The sequence below is a fragment of the Myxine glutinosa genome, chromosome 12 (assembly GCF_964187855.1).
Source record: "Myxine glutinosa chromosome 12, kmMyxGlut1.1, whole genome shotgun sequence".
Classification (NCBI taxonomy): domain Eukaryota; kingdom Metazoa; phylum Chordata; class Myxini; order Myxiniformes; family Myxinidae; genus Myxine; species Myxine glutinosa.
This window is the reverse complement of record NC_136272.1, coordinates 45,529,207-45,554,278: the sequence shown is the minus strand read 5'-3', so window position 1 is coordinate 45,554,278 and position 25,072 is coordinate 45,529,207. Positions and strand designations below refer to the sequence as shown.

General features: G+C 48.8%; 1 protein-coding gene across 5 annotated transcripts in view; it reads left to right on the top strand.

Annotated features, from left to right (window-relative positions):
• LOC137437866 (uncharacterized) overlaps nucleotides 1-7,958 on the top strand; it is a 43,720-nt gene extending 35,762 nt beyond the window's left edge. For 3 of the 5 annotated variants that reach the window (XM_078766786.1, XM_078766787.1, XM_078766788.1), the window contains 2 exons: nucleotides 4,189-4,394; nucleotides 6,645-7,958. In XM_078766786.1, the coding sequence (XP_078622912.1) occupies nucleotides 4,189-4,394; nucleotides 6,645-6,904 (466 nt within the window). In that variant the 3' untranslated portion in view covers nucleotides 6,905-7,958. Of the gene's footprint in view, nucleotides 1-4,188 lie in introns of all 5 variants that reach the window. The other 2 variants (XM_078766785.1, XM_068132549.2) reach the window with 1 other exon arrangement.
• The last annotated feature ends 17,114 nt before the right edge of the window (nucleotides 7,959-25,072 follow it).

The following is a 25,072-nucleotide window of genomic DNA, read 5'->3' as shown; positions in this document are numbered from 1 at the left end:
TCCCCCCAATCATTGGACACAGAATGGAACTAAGGGGACCTGGCCCCCGCCTCGGGCCAGCCACAATGGCAACAAGTAAACCAGTCACAGTGGGGGCCGCCAAACCGACGGCAGGGTGGACGGTGTGGCGTAGATGAGCGACCTGTGCCCTCCGCTCCGCTGTTTCCACAAGAACCGTGCTTCCTTTGCGGACAATTGGGACACTGGAGACGTGAATGCCCGTAAGGGGTTCCCGCCTCAGGGCAATTGAGCGGCCTATTGACGGGACGCCAGTGGGCCGCCTAAGGAGTGTCCCCTCTTGACTATGACGCCGACAGAGGAATTGACCCTGACCTTGGACGTGGACGGACAACAATTAGATTTCCTTGTCGATACAGGGGCGACCCGCAGCACAATTAATGAGGGGCAACTGCCATCTTTGCGCCCCACAAGGAAAAACGTCCAAATAATGGGCGTTTCGGGCTTACCCCAAGCGCTTCCCATATCAGAGAAGGTGCGAGTAACATGCGGCCCGCTAGAGGCCAAACATGCTTTTTTAATGACTACCACCGCCCCAACGAATTTGTTGGGACGGGATTTACTTTGCCGTTTGGACTGTCAAATTTCATGCACAGAGCAGGGAGTCTTTGTAGACGTCGCGGAATCCAAACACGATTTGTTAATGACGGCATTGTCTCGCCCAGGCCCCACCGCATATTGGTGGCGCTTGGACGAAGGGGCTCTGGCTACTTCGACACACGTTATAGGCTCTGTGTGTTTGGAGAGCCCAGTCGTGCGAGATTGGCTACAACTGCACCAGATTTCGATAGGACACCTAAAGGATAATCCACCCCACTGCACGGCTTATTACGATGCAAAGGGCGAGGACGAAGATTACCGAGAGAAGGTTAAGGTAGAGCTGGGCAAGCGCACGCCTCTACATTTATCACGAATATGGATTGGCCACAAGGGGATAGGTATCAAGGTAGCCCTATCTGCGGATCAACGTGCGTTGACCCAATACCCCGCAGGAGCGGCCGCCCACGTTACCCTCACTACTGCCAAAGGGTGGCCGCCGGAAAGTGTAGGTTGGATGGTGGGGCGATTACAGGAAACTCCCTTACATGGTTATTGGTTTAAGAGGGGCCACTGGACTGTGAGACAGCTCAATAACGGTGAAGGGTACTCGATTGACATTAAGACACAGCAGAGGGACGGAGTGTTCGAAGAGGCAAACCTGCCCCCTAAGGGCACCTATGTCATGCGAGCGGTACTTACGAGCCCGGGTGAGTCAGACGACCTCCTGGCGGAGGTGCCGGCCGAATTGTGGGCTCGATGGGACGACGAGGTCGGACGGATACGAGCCGCCGAACCTCTGGTAATATCAGTGCAACCGGGGATGCGCTTGCCAAATGTGAAACAATATAAGCTACGACCCAAGGCCGATGTGGGCATAGCGCCAGTAATTCAATCCCTGGTGGAGCAGAAAATAATTGTGGAAACTAACAGCCCATGCAACACACCAATTCTGCCAGTAAAGAAGCCGACGAAAAATAAATGGAGGTTTGTACAGGATTTAAGGGAGGTGAACAAGGTGATACAAGGTATACACCCATTAGTACCGAATGCAGAGGCCCTTATGATGTCAATTCCACCGGACGCAACACACTTCACGGTTATTGACCTTTGTTCTGCATTTTTCTCTGTCCATTGTGCTCGAGTCACAATATTTGTTCGCTTTCACCCATAGAGGGTGCCAGTATACTTGGACAGTGTTACCCCAAGGGTTTTCAGACAGCCCCACCCTGTTCTCCCCGGCGTTGCACCGCGACCTAGCGGATGTGGAACTGAAGGGAGGGTCAGTGTTGTTGCAATATATTGACGATTTGTTGATTTGCTCCCCTTCTAAGGAAGCCTGCGAAGAGGACTCTATGGCCCTATTAAAGGCCTTGGCAGCCAAGGGTCACAAAGTAGGAAGGCCTAAGCTCCAATTCGTGCGGAAGGTTGTAACTTACTTGGGTCACGCCATTTCGCATGCGAAACGGGAATTGGATGCCGGACGAGTGACCGCTATCATGGAGATACCGCGCCCGTGCACGCAACAGCAAATGCTGCGCTTCCTGGGTATGACGGGTTACTGCCGCACTTGGATAATCGATTTCGCGCTGCTGGCTAAACCATTGTACGAGGCTACTAAATCAAGCGCCCTGCAACAATTGGAATGGACGGACGATTTGATGCATTGTTTCGAGGGTCTAAAAAAGGCATTAGTCACGGCACCGTCATTGGGATACCCAGATTACGCGAAACCATTCACCCTTTACACTCACACAGTGGGGGGTTTTGCCCAGTCCGTATTGACACAGACTCATGGGGAAAAGGAGCGACCGGTGGCCTACTTCAGTAAAAAGTTAGACCCGGTTGAACAAGGGTTTCCGGTGTGCCTGCAAGCCGTGGCAGCGGCCAGGTATGCAGTAGAAAGAACAGCGGACATTGTAATGGGTCACGCGGTAACGTTACGGGTGCCGCATTGCATCACTTCACTGTTGGTACAGCGAAACACACAACACTTGTCTAACACCAGACTAATGCAGTACGAATCCGCACTCATCACCGCTGCCAACGTCACGATTGAACAATGCACTACTCTTAATCCAGCCTCACTGATGCCCACTCCAGGGGAGGGCGAACCCCATGTGTGCGCCGATGTAGTGCAGTTAATCTCCACGGTGCAGTCGGATTTGAAAGATGTTCCCCTGGACAACCCCGATCGTATATATTATGTTGATGGATCGGCTAGACGTGCATGGGATGGTTTTCTGTTATCCGGGTACGCGGTGTGCACAGATAACGAGACGGTAGAAAGCGGGCGTCTTCCACCTACATTTTCCGCACAGCAGGCGGAGCTGTGCGCCTTAACCAGAGCATGCAGCTTGGCGGAAGGCCTTGCCGTCAACATTTACACGGATTCGGCCTACACACACGGGGTAGTCCACGACAAAGGAGCAATTTGGAAGATGCGAGGTTTCCTCACATCTGCAGGTTCGGTGATAAAAAATGGCGCATTGGTGGAAGGACTCCTCCAAAGTATTTTGCTTCCCCACGCTATCGCGGTGATTAAATGTCGCGGCCATCAAAGGGCGGACACTGACGTTGCTCGGGGCAATGCAAGGGCGGACGAGGCAGCAGGAAAGGCCGCCAATCAACAGATAGGATGCAACATGCCGATGGTAACACGAGCGAAGGGGGCACCTGCACAGATTGTCGATATACCAACTTTAGGGCCGACTGCCACACCAACTGAAGACGACATCATTAATTTGCAAAATGCCGCAACAACGGCTGAACATGAGGACTGGATAAAATGAGGGTCGATACGCCCCAGGCCAGGTGAGATGTGGACCCTTGATGGCAAACCTATAGCACCCAAGGACTTGCTGCCGTGGCTGGCACGCATGGCACATCAAAATGGTCATGTGTGCCAGAGGGGGGTGATGGGACAGATACAATATACTTGGGCGGCACCGGGACTGTCACGGATTGCATCCGAAGTGTGCCGATCGTGTGTGGTCTGCCAGCAATACAATAGAGGGGCACCGCCAAGACATGCACACAACGGGGCCGTCCCCCGCCGATCGGGCCGTTCGCAAATATCGAGTTCGATTTTATAGAAATGGAACCGAGCATGTCATTCCGCTATGTTTTGGTCTTCGTGGATACTTTCACCAAATGGGCTGAGGCCTACCCATGTGTCAAGTCCGACGCCCCGACAGTAGCGAAGCGCCTCGTGCGGGATTTCATGTGCAGATTTGGCATTCCCCAGATAATTTCCTCAGACCAAGGGGGCCACTTCACGGGGAAGGTGATCACGGGCATCCTAAAGGCGTTGGGCGTGAAACAATCCTTCCATTGCGTTTATCACCCACAGTCGTCGGGACTTGTGGAACGAACGAATCAGACCCTAAAACACAAATTAGCAAAACTCTGCGCAGACACAGTTTTGAAGTGGCCGGAAGCTCTCCCGCTCGCATTGATGAGCATCCGTTCCACCCCTGGTCGCACCACGGGTCTTTCCCCCCACGAGATATTGATGGGACGACCTATGAGTTTGCCCATCTCAGCTCCGACGGACATGTCTACCCTTGATTTGCCTGTGATGGATGACATGCTTTTAAGATTTTGCATACGATTGTCCAACGTGGCGCGCAGCATCCACGCTCGAGTACGAGAGGCGCTGCCTGAACCAATAGGCCACGCCATCCACGACTTCTACGCTGGCGACTGGGTGCTCGTCAAGCACTTCACCCGCAAGGCCGCTTTGGAGCCAAGGTGGAAGGGACCGTTCCAGGTACTACTGACCACACCAACGGCGGTCTTCTGCGAGGGTAATCCTTCGTGGATTCACGCCACCCATTGTAAGTTGTCCATTCCCGTACCACAGGCCACACCAGACAGCACACCCCACACTGCCTAAGACAATGCACCTTTTATGGCACTACAGTCTCCCTAGGGCGGCAACGATGGTCATGGTGACGGGAATCCTGGGTAGCTGCCTGAAAAACCCTGCCAAAGATAGGCTTTTGAACTTTAAACCACTGAGAGAGGACCTCTCCAATTACCCAGGACCCGACAACTTCTCATTATTTAAACTTTACCCCGTCAAATACATAACGGCTCCCCGGGGACAGGGGATAGCGGTAAATTGCTGTAAATTGGAGATGAACTTTAAGTGGTTATCTGTAAGATGGATGGAAGCCATGGTGGTACACAATAGGACACCACAGGCACGCATGACAACACCACGCATAGTCCTAACTAAAATTAGAAAGGTGGAAAACGGAACATTTACTGGGGTCGTGAATAGTCACGCCGCCGCAGGATATCAATGGGGCACGGGCATCGACAATACTACCCTCCTACTGACGCATGCCCTCGTTGGCCCAGACACAACAATAATACTGGAATGTGGAATATGGCCCCCCCGTACGCTGAACAAAAAGAACAAACAACTAAAACAAACCAAACACCAATTCCGGCCTAGTTGCGCCGTATACGTCATTAAACCCCCTCCTGCCCAGGAAGTAAGGAAGGAGCCAGAGGAAAACACGTACTGGAAGGTAGCACGACACATGGCCATAGCACAAAATAGGACACAATGTTGGATGTGTATGCATTTTCCCCACACCAGCACTACCGGAATACCAATGGTAGTTTTACCTTTGTCACTCAATGATTTGTGCTCGCAGCCATTAGACACCAAATGCATCAGTACAACCCTGACAAGCCAAGGCTCTGACGGGACCGCGTGCAAACGAGTCTTTCAGTACTACCCCCCATCCAGTCCCGGCACTTTGAGGAACGTCCTGCGCCGGTCTGGGTTAGACCGGCACAGGGGGCCCTCTGCTTAGAGGGAAAGGGCCAAGTACTGATGGGCAGGTCCGTGTGTAAGATTACCCTCCCTGCGGACCCTGGGGAAGGGAAACACAGGCTGCTAGTGAATATTACAAGCTCGCCATTACATAACCTCACACATCTCCAGTTGGCATGGAGAGGGGAAAATGGGACAAACACCATCCCAGGCCTTCTCACTTGTATGTCCACCCATTTAGTGGCACCACACGGGACCATGTTTGTGTGCGGAAATAAAGCTTACCCGTATTTACCTGATAACTGGGGAGGGACATGCTACCTAGGATCAGTCTTTCCAGAAATGGAATTGCGACAACATTTGCATGGTATCACGACACCCATAAGAACACGGAGGAGTACCTATTGGAATGATGATGACACCACCACCTTACACGGCGCCGATTGGGAGAAAGGCGTTAGCTTCTTCTTCCCATGGGCAGGAACGCTCATGAACAGTTACCGCATTGACAAAATTGCGCTAATCTTCGAAAGGGTGGCCAACGGCACCGCCACAGCACATGACAAAATGCTGGACACAGTTGTCCACATGCGTACAATGGTTATGCAAAACCGGGTTGCTTTAGATATGTTACTGGCAGAACGAGGAGGGGTATGTGGAATAATTAAAGGTAAATGTTGTACGTACATTCCTGACCCATCGAAGGGGGTCAGTGCTGCTATTATAAGGTTAAGAGAAAGTGCACATAGATTGACAGAGGATCGAATGGATCGAGAAGCCTCCCACCAGTGGCTTACTGACTGGTTTAAGGGATGGACAGGCACGATAGTAAAGTGGATATTGACCGCCTTGGCAATAGTCCTTGGAATTGTGATTTGTGGAGTACTAATCAAAGCTCTAGTCCTTGTGTATGTGAGAAAGTGGTTTTCAGGATGGACAACGAAGGAGACACCAGAGAAAGCCATGGTGTTGAAAGTCAATCTAACCGTGGATCCAAATGAACCTCTGGCTGTCAACATAACTGCGGATTGCGGATCCTGGAACTATGATCTGAACGAGTCCGTGGGCGGTGATGATGTGATCTCCGCTTCCGAAGATTGTCCATCTGATATTGACTTTGATAACTTTGACTATGAGAATGATATTACTGACGATGATTCTGATGATATTGTGGATCACTCGCGAAAGTCACCTAGTGATGCTTATGTCTCAATGAGGGCTTTGTCTCCTTATGTCTCACGAGCTCACAGTGGTTCAATCGTGACTGACCCAACTCTGGATTTCGACCCAACTCCAGACCCAACTGCGACACAGGGTCTGGGTGTCAAGGAACCTGACATTGAAGATACTCTGGGTTCCGACTCTGAAGACTCGTCCATGGATGACGACGTCGACTCGGACAACTTCGACTTTAACTCAAAGGAAGTTTCTCTCCCTCCTTTGGACCGTAATGCTCTGTTTTATGGCAAGAAACCTATGCCATCAGATGCTGATGTTGTTGTGTATTCCCCAGAACACCAGCATGTACGAGGCCTTATGGACATGGACATCGATTAGCGTCGAAGATCTGCAAGGATTGCCACTGGGTATGCTTGGGCGAGCCCTTGCTAGGGGGGAGTCCCGGCCGCACCTCTGCTGTGTCGAGGGTGGGTCGGGAGATCCTCTCGGGTGTGGACCCCGGCCGAACCAGACGTCTTCGTTGTGGATTCAACACGCTATTGGATCTTCATGTCTCTACGGCCAACTCACATTACATACTCACATACACATGCGAATCATCCTTCTGGGTGCGATGCGGGGTGCTTTGGGTACGGGGCATGCCACTTGGGCAACATTCGCGCGGTGTCTTTTCATTTATTGTCTTTCTACCTTGATTGAATAAAGGCCTTTGATTGGCTTGAAGAAAACGTTGTATCTTAGATCCAAAAGGGTGGTAATGTGGGGACTTCAGATCCCCCTCCCCCTTTTCTTCTGTTTGATGTTTGACCAATTAACAAGTATAACCAATTATATGTTTGTTTTGCTTAATTGCTATATCCTTTATATCCTTTGAAAACCTGTTATATCCTTTAAAGGACTTATGTTGCATTACTTTGTCTGTTATGCCTTTTAAGGATTATATACTTTGTGTGACTTTATGCCTTGTGATGGCATGTTCTCTTTTACTGTCGAAATCCAGCTTGTGTTCCCATACTGTGGTCTCAGCTGCAAGCTGCTATACTCCTCCAAGTTCTCAATATTCTCCTTGTTGACACCTTTATGGCTGTCCACTCCTTATCTCCTTGTACTTTCCCTTCAAGCCTCAATGATTATGTTGTCAACATGTTTACCTCATACTACTGGCCATAGGGCATAACCCTTGCCTGGCCTCGAACTTCCTTAACTAACTGAATAACAGGAAAGGACTATTGTGGGGGCCATATGAGTTCACCCCTCGTCTACTATCCTGATGTTAAACCACACCTCTATATTTCATATATATAAAGAAGCCCTGATCGAACCTTTTTAGAGCATCTGTTGAGAAGTTGGTCATTTGTGAGCTTCTGTTCGACGTTTTGCTCTCCACAGCCTGTGTATTGACAAATCCAATAAATATATCAGTTGTTCCTTCTCTCAGTCTCGAGTCCCAAGTCAACGATCCGACATATATATATATATATATATTTATTTATTTATATATATATATATATATATATATATATATATATATATATATATATATATATATATATATATATATATATATATACATACAGACTTGGCATTTAATATGGAATATTTTTTTTGTGGGGGTGAACTTACTTTTCAAGATGACTTAGAACCAAAAGTTCATTGGAATTATGTTGAAATTATTCTAGATTTTGTTAATGTGACCTTTAAAAGAAACAAAAACCACATTTGACATTTCGAAACAAATAAATTGATCCTTGAAAGTGATGTAAACTGATATCGAACTCAATTCATGGACAGTACTGTGTTAAACTTCTGTACGTTTTCCAGAAGTATCTCTTTATTTTGCACATTAGCCAAAAAAATTTTAAACAAAAGTTAAATTACGACTGGGATTACGGACAGTAAAATTACAGTTCAATACTTCGTGTAACCCCCACGAGCATTCAGGAGAGCACGTACACGTTGAGGCATGCTGTTCACGAGATTTGCCAAGGTTTGGACAGGAATCGCTTGCCATGCAGTGACAATAGCCTGCTGCAATTCACGCACAGAGGTCAGCTGCTGGTCCAAGTGGTCGATTTGACGCGTTAATTCTGCCCACAAGTTCTCTTTCGGATTCATATCCGGGGACATGGCAGGCCACTCCATATGCTCTACACCACGGTCAGCAAGAAAGTGTTGGATCATGCGAGCACGATGAGGCCGTGCATTGTCATCTTAGAAGACAAAGTTTCCTCGAAAGGCTGCACGAGCAAATGGAAGCAATGTTTCTTCCAGAATGGCCCTGTACTTGAACTGGTTCAGGTTTCCATTCAGAACAACCAGGTCAGTTTTGCCCCCTGCATGAAAATCAGCCCAAACGGTCACCTCACCACCTCCAGCTTGGACTCTTGGCACTATACAATCTTTGTTGTAGGCTTCATGCACTTGTCTGCGCTCTCGGACGCGGCCATCTTGACGATAGACCAGAAATCTAGACTCGTCACTGAAGATCACGTGATTCCAGTGTCCTGGCTGCCATTGACGGTGCTCTCTGGCCCACTGCAATCGGCGCTGGCAGTGTTGTCTGGTCAGGCGTGGCTTTCTCAGGGGACGCCTGGCACGATAGCCTGCTTGAACCAGTCGTTGGTTGACTAGCCTTCTGGATACAGGCACATTTGTCAGTTGCTGCCACTCACCCCTAAGCCGATTAGCTGACATGGTACGGCCATTGCGGACTAACCGGTGCAGCTGGTGATCATCCCCCCTTGTGGTTCTGCGGGGACGTCCTGGCCTCGGTATTGGAGTAGGGACACCCCTCTGAGCATTTCGTTTCAGGATCTTTGACACCTGACCTTGAGTGATGCCATACTGCCGAGCAATAGCACGCTGTTTCATGCCGTAATTTCGTAAAGCCACCACTCCATGACAAACAGCATTGTCGAGTTGACGGACCATCTCCAGAGGAAGCTGCAATAACTTTTGGAGATGTGCAGTAGTTGTTTTCCACTAATACAGAACGCAACAACCCTTGTATACCCGATTGTGAAGCCAATCATCAAATGCACCTGTCCGTACATTTTACCACGCCACCTGTGATATAATCCTGTTGTTGACTTCTTGCTGCGACAGACAATCAGTGACATGGTTCTTTTAACAAATAAATCACCAAAGTGTAAAAGAAACTCACCAGATTGATATACTGAGTTAAGAAATTAAACCCAAGTCAAGAAAAAAAAAAAATTCCATATTAAATGCCAAGTCTGTATATATATATATATATATATATATATATATATATATATATATATATATATATATATATATATATATATTGTTACGGACGCGGTTAAGATGTTATTTTGACCGAGCGGTGGTGTATTACCGCGACCGAACAGTTATTCCCCGATTAGAACCCGATTCCACCCAAACGTTGGCCGGATCGCACCGCGGCTGCTCAATGAGGGAAAAGACTAAAACGACGAATGCAAAGAGGAAGACGAAGGCAAAGAAAGGTTTGGAAATACTCCTAAATTTATTTACTATTTACACACATAAGCAAAAAGAAAGCAGTCACGTTTATTTACAAGCACATAAGACGCAGGTGACACAGTGAAAATACTAGCTTACCTACAGTCTTAATTAACCCAGGACAGAACAAACAAAAGACAGACTCACGCGGGGAATGACAGGAATGGCAGGAGGTGGATGGCTGGAGGTGAACGCTTGGTGGAGCCAACGCAGAGCTTGGTGGAGCTTTGGTGGAGGTGAACGCTTGGTGGAGCCAACGCGGAGCTTGGTGGAGCCTTGATGGAGGTGAACGCTTGGTGGAGCCAACGCGGAGCTTGGTGGAGCCTTGGTGGAGGTGAACGCTTGGTGGAGCCTTGGTGGAGGTGAATGCTTGGTGGAGCCAACGCGGCTGGTGGGGGGTTGGTGTGACGGGTTCTCGCTCCTTCCCTCACAAGCTTCAGGACTCTTTCTCTCTCTTTCCTAGTCCCACCCAGGCCAACAACTTCCTCTCTTGCTTCGTCCAACTCAAGGCCTTTCTGTCTTCTGATCTCCTCCCTCCTCGACTCTACTCAAAGCGCATCTCCTTTCGGAAACGCCCCGCCGTGGGTTATATAGGCCCCGCCCCTCAACCTTTGCGAACCTCCCCCAAACGTTCTCTCTCCGCCCTCTAAAGCCAACCCCTCGTTCTGGGTTGGTCGGCAAGGGCTGGTTCACTCCTCCCCTCTATGACGAGGTGGGGACCTGCCTTTCTTCCCCAACCCTGCCTCGTGGTCAATGGCGGATGAAGGGAAAACCGCCCAAAATGCAGTTGGCAATTGGAAGGGAGGTAATTGGCAATGGGAATGGAAGTTTTGGGAGTGGGAATGAAGTTTTGGGAGTGGGAATTAAGGGAATCTATCTCTTTCACTGGTGCAATGGAGTATTTCAATTAATGGGAGACACAGCCTTACCCTAAAACACAGAATAAGATATAACTATCGAACAGGGCTATTCTATTATTGGCTGACGTGTATGCTTGTGGACTAATTATGGGACGCCCTTTTGACCTTTACACAGCTCCGGAGGCAGGAGGCGCAGACTCAAGCAATATTCATCACCAATTTACCACAATACAACACAATCAAAAAAAATACAGTCCTCATATCCGCAACACTGCACCCTCCTCCTCTTAGGCACGGCCCGGGCCTACAACTTTTTATTTAGTGTGACACGTAGGTGTAGTTCCCTCTACTTTTAACCTGACCCTGAGTGCGACAGTTTTTAAAACATAAATAAATGTGTCCCGCTGCTCCATTGCACCCTGCCTAACAGACTTACGCCCACAGTTAACCGAATTGCGGAATGGTCTTCAAACTATACACTGACGGTGGGGAGCATTATTTACAATGACGCTATTTTTATTTACAAAACTAACCCAGGACCTGTAATTGTTCTTTCTGGGGGGGAGACAGTCTGCTCTGCATCAATGCACCATTAAAGCACCCAAAAACGCACCAATACACCCCCAAGCACCAATCGGTGCAGTCATCACCGTTCATCAATGTTCAACAATAAAAAATAACCAAACAACCCCTAACCCTGCAGGTGATCTCTTGCTCTTCGGCTCCCTCTCCTGGCTATTATTATGTCTTCCAGTTGTTGTCATTCTCTCTCATTTTCTTACTGGCGGCCTATTTGCAATAAAGTGTGCCCAACGTGTCCATTTTATTTTCTTTATTTATGGCCCACAGGGCCGACTACGTGTGGTTCACCTGTGGGGCATCGGTGCCCTGTGGCCAAGGTCCACCAGCAAGATTTCGGGCCCTCATGGCCGGTTCCAGCAGAGGGGCCATGCCCCAACCCATGGGGTCCATAAGTGGTGCTCGGCCACAGACATGTGGTCCATAATGTGGTGCATCGATGCAGACAGCTGGTTCTGAGAGTGCCGGGCGCACAATGGCCGACTCACGCACGCTCCCCTCGGCGCCAAATGGCGCACAGGTCATGTGGGAGACAAAAGAGACAAATGAGCGAGGGGTAAGGTCACAAGGGTACACATCAATAAGGCAATGCAAGGCGAAATGCGTACGGAGAGCGAAGTGAGAAAGCTCGTCCCTACCGTACGTCACCCCCCTGTCACCTACACTACCCTTGCCCTTACCCCATATGTACAAAATCTACACATTACCAATCCGTCGCTACTGTCACGTCTCCCCATATTTCCTCTATACCAAATTCATCACCACAATCCCTCTAACCAAAATTTGCCATCACCCAATTCATCATCAATCCTCATAAGGAGGAAGAGATGGAACATCAAGCACAATGTCACACCCACGTCATGATGCGTCTCACAATCCAAACATTTGCATCATAAAAAATAATCAAAACATGGCATGGTGTGGAGTACCTGTCACCTCAGGTGAGTGGATGCAGATGGTGCGAGGAGATCCTTCATCCTAACTATCCTCTAAATGATTTTAACACACTTTACACTACCCGGGGTCTTTCCCTGCCAATCCATTGGCCAACTTACACTATGGGTTCTAAAAACCAATTCCCATTGACCAAACTGTGGTGCTTCTCAATTTGGGGTCTCACTCCCCCGATTCATCTCCCGGTGCCCTCGCACAATTTCTGGGCTGCGACGTGTAGCTCTCCCAGCAGGTCTACCCACCTGCACACCTCCACCACTGCAGTTGCCACCCGAGCTTACCTAGCTCCTCACCCTAACCTATCTAGCTGGGGAAGGCCCCTCCTGGCTCTGTCACCCCACTCGGTGCCCTCTGGCACTGGGCTACCCGGGTCCGTCCTCCGGATCCTCGGGCCCCATCCACAACAACTACTACCGGCTCCCAGAGCCCACCTGCGGCCTCACCTGGCCGACATCCTCACAGTGGTGGAGCGCCCAACCAACTACACACACTAACAGGCTACACGCCCAGCCATTTCCACAACACTAATGCACCCATCCAAAGACCATTCTTTCACCCGCACCACAGATGCCAATATCCAACCACAATTTACCTATACCCTCTACCTAACACTTACACTACCCGCCCCGGGTATCCGTGATGGGGGTCCACTCTTCCCCCATTCACACCTTCGCACCACCCACTCCACTCCATCGTTTCCACCATACTCACTCCACGACCATCCATTCCAATACTCCATTTATTCCACACTCCATGTATTCCACACACCTGTTGGTGCACACCTGTGCACTCACACCTGGTGCCACCTGCACCCTCCTCCTCTTCCTGGACCATTTGGTCAACACAACACACAATCACCTTCACTCACTCATACACTGCTCCACACACCTGTCCAGTTGCACACCTGTGCAATCTCACCTGTTCAATCCTCAAACACACGGCATCATCTCATCTAACTACTCCCCTCTGAAACTTGCGCTTCCCAGTCACCCCTTTAAACTATTGCGCTCCCACGTCATTATCATCCACACTAAACTACCTGCGTCCCCACTACAGGTATCAGTCACTAACTAACCTTAACGTTACCTAATGTCATCTTCGCTCGATCCCTACACACAATATCCTAACCCACCCGGGCTAGTTTTCACTGCCATAAACCCCATAAACTAGTGCTCCTTTGCCCCCCCCCCCCCCCCCCCCGTTGTGAGGGATGACAGAGTTGCCATCCCACCACATCGGGGAGGTCCCACTATCAATTTTGCTCGTCCAAATTCCAACCAATTCAAAAATTTTCCATTTACTGCCAATTCTACCCACTATTATAAATTCCGTATCAAATCACTACCATCATCACAGTCCGCTATATCCTAGCCTCGGTGCGTCGTGACATCATTAAACTCGGTTCGTAAAGCCGAGCAATGAATTCGGGTGGTTTGGTCGCCTGCAGGTTGAATCCGTCCGGCTTTCGGTTCAAGGGAGGTGGTTTGGTTGGGCCGAGGTTCCACGCACCATCTCGGCGTGGCACCTTGCGGTCCCGGGCCCGATGGCTCAATCTCCCTCGGTCGGAACCCCGTCCCCGCGAGGGGGCACCGTCCGCTTCCTCCCACTCGCCCTTGAACCGGACCAGTCGCCTGGCCCGACAAGGCCCGGACTCGACCGTGCGGGGCGGGGCCAAGCCCGAATCGGCAACGACGCTTCGAAGAGAAGCGACGCAGCATCGATCCGCGCCGGGCCTCGCACCCAACAAAGCACACCGCGCCCCGAGTGCTCGCATCGGCTATCCGTCGCCCTAACCGCTAACCCGGTTACCGTCGATGCTTCACCGGCATGCTCACACGCATACGCTACCCCTTTCACCCTCACAAAATCCGGCGTTCCAACGCCGTCCGTACATTCCACCAACGCTCTCCCTGTTACACACCACTCCTCTCGCGCACACTCTTGCGCACACTCGCCGTGCGCACACCTCGGTCCACACCTCTCCTCCGTTACGTCCTCCGTAACACTCACCATGGGCGTGCACTCTGGCATCCACCCACTAACGCGCTCACATGGGCTCTCCCACACTCGCGCTACCACCAACTCAGGTGTGCTTCCTCGCACACGTTCCACCACCACCTTACTCTCCGTGTCACACTCCGTACACCCCGACGTGCATTCTCGCTCGCACTCGGTTTCACACTCGCGCTCCGTAACACGCTCACCCCTTGACGCACACTTTTTATTGCTCTCACTCCCTGTGTCACACTCCGTACACCCCGACGTGCATTCTCGCTCGCACTCGGTATCACACTCGCGCTTCGTAACACGCTCACCCCTTGACGCACACTTTTTTTCCACACGCGTGCCATTTCCACTCACACGGGACCCTTCACCAACGCCCGGATGCCTCCTCGATCCCAAGCGCGTGAAAATTCTTTTGTCGCCAAACATCCTCTTACAAAATCTCCCCGCACAATACACAGCACGTCTCACCTTCGGGGTTCTTCTTCCTCCCTGCACCAAAACCTGCAAACTCTTTATTTGGTTAGTGCGTACATCATCATGATTTGAGCAGGGACTTTGTACATTTTCCATTTCTCCCTGCAATTCCCGGGCTACCTCCGTCATCTCTTCAATTTTAATTCCCAGCACTGCTTTTTCTTTATTCACCTCGACGACCGCTGGCTTTAATAAAACACCCTCCTCTACCTCAGCGGTCGCCGGCTTTTCCAAACCCCGTGTCGCGATTTCTACCCCCGTCATTGTACCCGTGCTTTCCTCCGCTTCGCTCAACCAGCGCTTCTCGACCCGCTTTACCTCCCCGTGCACCCGTGGGACCTGCTCGCCCAACCTGCGGTCTCTGTCCCTCTGCTCCCTTTCCTCCCAATCGGCCCCCATCCTATCCATTTTTGCATTCATTTCGGCCATGAAGGCTTGCATTTGGGCCACCGTTGGTAGTACAAAGGGTACTGTCACGATTTGTTGCAACAAAAGGTTCAAATCCAACGGCGGCGCTGCTACGGTCGCGGGCGCCGTGGCCATGTGCGAGGCGCCATTTTGCGCGCCCGTAACCTCGTGCGCGAGAGCGCCATTTTGCGCGTCTGATACCCCCTCAACCACCTCCTCCATATACATTACCCCGAGGTCCTGGGTTACTCCTAACCCCTCCTCTAGCTCACCCACCGGCATTCGATCGCCTTGACCAGCCATGGCGCGATTTCAAAATTCGGGTTTTTGCTTTTCAACACAAATTTCCAGCAGCTTGTAATTTTGAGCGCGTTAAGCGCGCTTCGGGTCCGTATCTCACTCCCAGACACCAATTGTTGCGGTAATAACACAATTGGTGTCCAAAATTTGGGCGAAATAAATTTATTCCCAGGTTCGAATCCCACTCCTGACACCAATTGTTACGGACGCGGTTAAGATGTTATTTTGACCGAGCGGTGGTGTATTACCGCGACCGAACAGTTATTCCCCGATTAGAACCCGATTCCACCCAAACGTTGGCCGGATCGCACCGCGGCTGCTCAATGAGGGAAAAGACTAAAACGACGAATGCAAAGAGGAAGACGAAGGCAAAGAAAGGTTTGGAAATACTCCTAAATTTATTTACTATTTACACACATAAGCAAAAAGAAAGCAGTCACGTTTATTTACAAGCACATAAGACGCAGGTGACACAGTGAAAATACTAGCTTACCTACAGTCTTAATTAACCCAGGACAGAACAAACAAAAGACAGACTCACGCGGGGAATGACAGGAATGGCAGGAGGTGGATGGCTGGAGGTGAACGCTTGGTGGAGCCAACGCAGAGCTTGGTGGAGCTTTGGTGGAGGTGAACGCTTGGTGGAGCCAACGCGGAGCTTGGTGGAGCCTTGATGGAGGTGAACGCTTGGTGGAGCCAATGCGGAGCTTGGTGGAGCCTTGGTGGAGGTGAACGCTTGGTGGAGCCTTGGTGGAGGTGAATGCTTGGTGGAGCCAACGCGGCTGGTGGGGGGTTGGTGTGACGGGTTCTCTCTCCTTCCCTCACAAGCTTCAGGACTCTTTCTCTCTCTTTCCTAGTCCCACCCAGGCCAACAACTTCCTCTCTTGCTTCGTCCAACTCAAGGCCTTTCTGTCTTCTGATCTCCTCCCTCCTCGACTCTACTCAAAGCGCATCTCCTTTCGGAAACGCCCCGCCGTGGGTTATATAGGCCCCGCCCCTCAACCTTTGCGAACCTCCCCCAAACGTTCTCTCTCCGCCCTCTAAAGCCAACCCCTCGTTCTGGGTTGGTCGGCAAGGGCTGGTTCACTCCTCCCCTCTATGACGAGGTGGGGACCCGCCTTTCTTCCCCAACCCTGCCTCGTGGTCAATGGCGGATGAAGGGAAAACCGCCCAAAATGCAGTTGGCAATTGGAAGGGAGGTAATTGGCAATGGGAATGGAAGTTTTGGGAGTGGGAATGAAGTTTTGGGAGTGGGAATGAAGGGAATCTATCTCTTTCACTGGTGCAATGGAGTATTTCAATTAATGGGAGACACAGCCTTACCCTAAAACACAGAATAAGATATAACTATCGAACAGGGGTATTCTATTATTGGCTGACGTGTATGCTTGTGGACTAATTATGGGACGCCCTTTTGACCTTTACACAGCTCCGGAGGCAGGAGGCGCAGACTCAAGCAATATTCATCACCAATTTACCACAATACAACACAATCAAAAAAAATACAGTCCTCATATCCGCAACAATATATATATATATTGTTGCGGATATGAGGACTGTATATTTTTTTGATTGTGTGAATTATTATTATTGTTTATTCTGCGCCTCCTGCCTCCGGAGCTGTGTAAAGGTCAAAGGGCATCCCATAATTAGTCCATAAAGCATCCACACCACAGCCAATCATAGAATACCCCTGTTCAATAGTTATATCTTATTCTGTGTTTTAGGGTAAGGCTGTGTCTCCCATTAATTGAAATACTCCATTGCACCAGTGAAAGAGATAGATTCCCTTCATTCCCATTCCCAAAACCTCCATTCCCCCTTTTCGTCGATTAGAAACTACCTCTGCTCCAATTACCGCCATTGACCACGAGGCAGGGTCGGAGAAGAAAGGCGTGTCTCCACCTCGTCATAGAGGGGAGGAGTGAGCCAGCCCCACTCGACCAACCATGAGCCAGGGGTTTGGCTAGAGAGGGCGGAGGAAGAGCGATCGAGGAGGTTCGCGAAGGTTGAGGGGCGGGGCCTATATAACCCGCAGGCAGGGCGTGTCCAAGACAGTTGAGCTTTTACAGGCAGGCGAGAGGGAGTCCAAGCCGTTGAGACGAGAGGAGGTCCAAGGCAGATGAGCTGAGAAGAGAGAGGGTCCAAGAAAGAGCTGAGTTGTGAGGTCCAACAAGCAGAGATCATTCAAGGAAGCACCAAGCCTGCTATTCGTCACCTTGCTCGCGAGCGGCAGCGTCTACAGCAGCAGCAGCAACAACGCTCGCCAACCGCTTAGGGACCTGGACGGCAGTTCGGAGCAGGGCCGCGAAGGAACGGCGGCTGCCCAATGTGCGGATCGTGCTGCCGGACCCAGTGGACTTTCCTCTCCTTCCAGCCAATTCCTGTCATCATTCCCCATGTGAGTCGTCTTCGTTTGTTCTGTCCTGGGTAGGTAATTAAGTCTGTATAAGCTAAAGATTGCACTGTGTCACCTGCGTCTCATGTGTTGTAAATAAACGTGACTGCTTGCTTCCTACTTATATGTGTAAATAATAAATCCAATTACTCTTCTGTCCGTCTTCTCGTCTTATTCCTTTTCTCTTTGCATTCGGTCGTTTTAGAGTTTTCCAGATTGGGCAGCTGCGGTGCGATACGGCCAAAGTTTGGGGTGAATCGGGTGAGTTGGGAAGAATCGGGGGAACTGTTAGGTCGCGGTAATACACCACCGCTCGGTCAAAATAACATCTTGTCCACGACCCGCAACAATATATATATATATATATATATATATATACATATATATATATATATATATATATATATATATATATATATATATATATATATATATATACATATATACATATATATATATATATATATATATATATACATATATATATATATATATATATATATATATATATATATATATATATATACACATATACATATATATATATATATATATATATATACATATATATATATATATATATATATATATATATATATATATATATATATATATATATATATATATATACATATATATATATATATATATATATATATATGTATGTATATGTCGGTCGAAGACCTCAAGGGAAGGAAGAAGAAGAAGAATCAGAGCAACAATGTTTAATGGGATCGATTACAAACACACAGTGTGGAGCAAGGCTCGAGAATGCACCGCCTAACACGCAGCGGGCAATTTCTCAAGGCACTCGCTGAAAAATGAGCAAAAAGGCATTTCATTTATAGCAAAATATCAGACAAGAATCTGCGCTAAAGACATAGCAAAACCTGGGCCATAACGACAACACCTCCCATTGTCCCTTCCTACAGAAGGCCAAACTTAGACAAACAGATGTAAGCATTGGATGGGCTGAGCTTTTTTGGCTCTTTATCTAAACATATCAGACCCGAGCGCAGGCCGAAGTAAATATTCTCATACACTAGGCTAAATGGTAGATGAATGATTGGATACACGTGCTGAATACATTAACAATCAAGGATATGTAATGTCTATATTTCTCCCGAGGTTGGTTACGTCCTTTTTTAGGAGACATACTAGAAACTACAAAGATATATAATTAATTATTCCCTTTGCGAAGAAGGCGTTTGGCGACATGTTTTCCCTGTACGTGGGTCGCGAGCATATTATCTACTGTTTGGCACATACATTCAAGGACTTGTTTACTGGGCTAAGGATCCACCCTGCACGTCGAGCCTCGAAACCACATTTTGTCCACTCGCCTCTGCCTGCAGCTGAGTCCAAATCAGTTTTTCAGAAGCACGATATATAATTTCAGATGTTATACTTAATTGAGTCATGGGGTTTAAACCCTAATGGCTGACAGTTCCTTCCTTTGTCTTTACAAGACAACTCCTTGGAAAGACACCGTATACCCCAGTGGTCAGCATCCCAATTAGTCACATGCCAGGCACGACATAGCGTCACGCATGCTCAAGAAAGATATCGGCCCTAACTGGCCGTCTAACATTCAACGTATGAATTGTTAGCCATAATTCGCGACGACGGCGCCTGGTTAAGAGATTGCTGCCGCCCGGCCAGATTCCGAATCCACCCTCGTCACGGCGTAGGTGCGACCCAGTTGCCAGCCAGATTAGGGGCCCTCTTTATGCAGGCGTGGTCCTCGCGAATTAGGGCAAACAATCGACGTCCAATGCCATCAAGCCTTGTACATGTGATTGCTGGGTGGTGTAAGTGGTGGTGATGGTGGTTCTTCCGGATACATGTTTGCCATCCGCTCCTTACTGCTGGCATAATAGCAATAACCTTTAAAAGAACCTACACTTTCTAAATCACAGGTATAATCATCCCAACTAAAATCATCATTATCAGAATCCCAAGCATCAATAGGTTCATCGTTTTCCCCACATACTCCTTCCTTTTCTGCCAATAACATATCCAAAGCCACTTGATTCTGCATCACCATCGTTCGCATATGCACTAATTCGTTTTCCAATTGTAGTTCTGCGATTCGGGTTTCGTTTCCAATTCGTTCCATTACTAATGCGAGACTATCTATTAGCCAATCATTCATAATACATAAGAGGCGTTAGCCAGTACACGCAAGGGGTTTTCCACACAAGTATCACAGTCATCACAAAAATCAATACAGGCAGCAGCCAGTTCCCACATGGGATCAACACAAGTATCATAGTCATCACAAAATTCAATACAATTTTCTGGAGCGCTGGTCACAACTGCCTTGTTGAAGGGCCCATTCAGGTCGACGGCCTTTGTGGTCAGAACCATGGTCTTTGTCGGCGGCTTCTTCACTTTCCATCCTGTAAAATACTTTCTTACACACACCATGGTCAAATTCCTAGCCCCCCGTCCCACCAATTGGCATTTAGTTACCTTATCTCTCAGATGGTTGGCTTATTCATAGCCGCATTTCCTGTGTCGTGTCTGGAAATTCAAATGCCATATTTACTTTCACCAATTTCCGAAAATACCTTCCTTTTAATCATCTTCCCTACATCTAATAATACATGATTTACCAAATTTACCTTGGGAAAAATGGATCCCAGATAACAAGTCCCTCCCCACTGGTCGGGTAAGTATGGATATGCTTTATTTCCGCAAATAAACATCACTCCATGGGGTGGGATAAGGGCCGAGGCCATGCATTTACTGATCTCAACGCGGGTGGCGCTTGGTGTTCCCCAAGATATGGTTAGCTTGGTTACGTTATGCTGGGCTTGGTCATCTATGGTTATTACAAGGGGGCCTCCCTTTTCTCTCCCTCTGGTGTCGGATGGCAGGGTATGGGTACATTCCGAGGTTCCCATCTGAACGTGTCCCTTTCCTTCAGACACACCCGTTCCTTTTGCTCTGTCACCCAGACTGGATCAGGTGGTTTGTCTAACAAAGCCTGCTTAATGGGTGGGGTATATCGAAACTCCCGGGAACACACTGCTGGGGATTTTGGGCCTATCAGTTCCAAGGTTGTGGTCAGACATGGGGTACGCAAGGGTCCTGAGCACATATCTCGTAGGGACAGGGGCAGCACTACCATTTCTATCCCTGTCGTACTGGTGTGGGGAAAATGCATGCACATCCAACAACGTGATCGGTTCTGTACCTTCGCCATTGCACGGGTCACTGTCCAATACGTATTTTCCTTTGGCTTTTTCCTGCTTTCGATCCGTCGGTGCGGAATTAATATGTATGAGATGCATGGTGGCCTATAGTCATAGGGGGTCTGTGACGTCATGAATTCACATTGTAGTATCAGAGTAGTGCCGCTGTTCAGTAATACATGCGTGGTTAAATTGTTCGAGTCCTTTCCCCATTTGTAACCTGGCCTGGCCATGTTTACTATTGGTGCGCTGCCTTGTCGTGGCGCTTGCTTCAGACGACTGAGGGCAGCAAAACCTGTCTTCCTTCCATGTGAGTCTGTGTACAACGCCCTCCACATTATCCGTGTCCATACGTCTTCCTTTACATGGCAGCAGGGTATATTTATCCTCTGACCCCAGATAACTCTCTGCCGGTAGACCTTAACGGTTTGGTCGCCATATGCATATGTCTCCGTGTCCGCCCATGCCCTCATGTCCCCAGTGCTGGCAAAGCAGTATATTAAACTAAGTGTGATTGCCACCCCTAACAGGCGGTGGTGCAGCATCCTCGATCTGTGGTGGTGCGTTTGAGGTGTCTGTGTTTGTGGGTATGGCCAACTTACAATGTGTGGCATGTACCCAGGACGACTTGCCCTCACAAAACACCGCTGTTGGTGTGATCAGAAGAACTTGGTATGGCCCCGTCCACCTTGGTTCGAGCGCAGTCTTACGGGTGAAATGCTTCACCAGCACGTAATCTCCTGCCTCGAAGGTGTGGATAGGCTTGCTTGCTGGCTCCGGCAGGGCCTCCCGAACGCGTTCATGTATGCTGCGTGCCACATGGGATAGACCTATGCAAAACTTTAAAAACATGTCATCCATGATAGGTAATTCAAGGGCTGCCATATCCACTGGCGCCGATACCGTTGACATATAGCGCACGAGCGACAGACCATGGTAACCACAGTCGAAAGGCCTGGTGCTGCCCAGGTGGAAGTGACCTGCCTCATCACCCCCCTATGGCACACATGGCCATTTTGATGCGCCATGCGTGCCAACCATGGCAATAAAGTTCGCGGTGCCACGGGTTTGTCATTAATCGTCCACATTTGTCCTTCCGCGGGGTGCTGAGCTCCCAATTTAATCCAATCTTGATGTTCTACGTTTGAGGCCGCGGCTTGTAATTGTATTACATCGAACTCTGTAGGTGCGGATGTCGGAACGTCTGTCTGGGCAGTCGCTTTAGCGCCCTGTTTGCATCAGTCGAGTGGCTGTGAGATGCTGCGTGTTTCGCTGTTGTAGTAGTGTATGGACGCAATGCGGTACCTGTAAAAGGACCGGATGTCCCATAACTATGTCGGCCGTCCGCTCAACTGCGTATCGGGCAGCCGCCACGGCTTGTAAGCACAGCGGAAAGCCTTGTTCTACCGCATCAAGCTTTTTGCTGAAATAGGCTACTGGACGTTCCCTATCTCCATGAGTCTGAGTTAATACGGATTGTGCGAATCCCCCTACTGCATGGGTGAAAAGTGTGAAGGCCTTTTTATAATCGGGAAGGCCTAAGGTTGGGGCCGTTATCAGGGCTCGTTTGAGTCCTTCGTAGCAGCGTATTCGATTGTCCGTCCAGTTCACCATCCGTGGCTGGTCGTTTTTCGTCGCCTCATATAGAGGTTTTGCTAATAACGCATAGTCAATTATCCATGTACGACAGTACCCTGCCATTCCCAAAAATCGCAACGAACACACTAACACTTCACTGTTATCCTTCACTTCACTTCAAAATTTCACTGTTATCCTATCAATACCTGGACATTTTTTCTCCCTTCCTTCCTAGATACGCGAATTTCACACCAGTATAAACCCACTGGAAAAATTATCTGAAAAATAACGAAATCGTCTCCAAGTTCTCTAACTAATCTCCATTCGCAATCACCAATTTTACCCTCCTATGCATTTTGCCTTAGGTTTTAGAACCTAGAGTCTACCAAAAACAACAACTAGCCTCCCAAAGCCATTTCCCTGCAAGAGCGGAGGTTAGCCTTGCGGTCCACATGACAATCTTCTTCATTTTGCTCTATCACCTCCCTTTGAGCAATAATTTAATTGATGTGATTCCCATATACCTGGTGGAGTTCTGTTCACCTGGTCTGCAGAGCCGTGATCCAATCTTCACCAGCCCCCAATCACCTTCTTATCACAAAACAACAGTCCATAACTAACCACTTTTCTTTATTTCTTGTCTTTTCCATCAACTTTTATAACCTTTTCCTCCACTTTCTCATCAATTCCTGCAGTCACCTGTCATTGACAAGTAATCCATCTGATTCGACTTTCCAATTTAATCATCTTTGCACTTTCCATGACCTTCTTCTCACTTCCTTTTAAACCTTTTCTTCAGACACAACCCACATGAGTTATGAATACAATTTCCCCTTTCAGGCACGTGTCTAGTCACTCACAAAGTGTCCATAAGACAACGTCATTATATTTCACAGAACTCCACCACTCTATTAAATCCTAAACATGCCCAATGGGCAATCCACGAAAAAAAATCAAAGCATTTTCAGTCCCCCTTTTCTCATACACTAGCCAATGTAAGTCAGCCAAACATAAATAAAGAGGTTCCAGCGAGTTGTGACCTCCATAACTCTAAACAACTCCGCTGGCACCTTTTAAAACAAACTTTCCCAGTCACTTACTAAAATAAAGTGCAGCTCTTGTCCGTAGATATACGTTAACCAAGGTTACATGAGACTTGACAACAATATTCCTGCCCCGTGGAGCAAGGCATCAGAGACAACTCCCCTCTCCACCTGAACTTATCCCAGGTAGAATTTAGCTACCTACAGAGAAAGTACCTGCACAACACATTTACAAACCAATTCGTCCCCTCGTATTAGGGGACGTCACAAATGTTCCACCACAATTCACAGCAGGTGACCACCCACCTGCCTTCTGTCGAAGTCCAGTTCAATTTCCATTCACAGACAGACAGACAGACAGATAAACGGACCGGGTGAAACCATAACCATCCATCCTTCCGATTGGACTCACGTCAGCATCACATGTCATTCTTGCCTTCATTCAACGCATTCTGCCATCCCAAGTCGGCCAAATACAAGCCCCGGCCATGCCGTTGAATAAACACCCAGTCGGTTGACAGCCTATCATTTTTGACTTTCACTCCCATTCTCCCTTACTACATTTGGAGAGCCGTTAATGTGGGGATGTAATTGAACACTTGTTTTAAAGCCCTGTCTACACATGCTCTCCATAACATACTCATTATTCCCTGCCAATTTTACTCATCCGGATTGCCCAACGCCCGTAGGCAATTTGGGGAACCCCTTGTCAATCCATGACACACTTCAATGACTCACACCATAAACACAAATACACGCTGCAATGACAGATCATTCATTCCCTTATACACAAATACCTGTACTCACTCCAACACATCCAGTGCGTAGCTTAACTTAAAATACTCATCGTCCTACCTTTCTTGGGCTAGTCCCTCCTGGTAGTCCTAAGATCGGGTCGCCCCCCGATCCCTAACCTTAAACGCAGTTCTCACGCCGGAGTAACTTAACACCTATTATATATCTATCACCCACATATGGGTCTACCTGCTTCCCACGCAGGAAGCTTACCTGAGGGATATCCCTCCTTATCTCGGGCGCCCTGTATAATCGATTCATTACCCACTGCTGCTCTGGTTTAAACTAAATATGGTTCGGAATGCAAGCCAGGTGGTACAGCCGACAGAGGTCCACACGTCCAAAGCAAGGCAGGAGGCTTCAATTTCGATGTGCAAAAATTGCTTACCCAAATTAGGTGCCGGCAGGCCTCCCTCCCGACCTGGAACGTGAGGGTCCACCTCGTC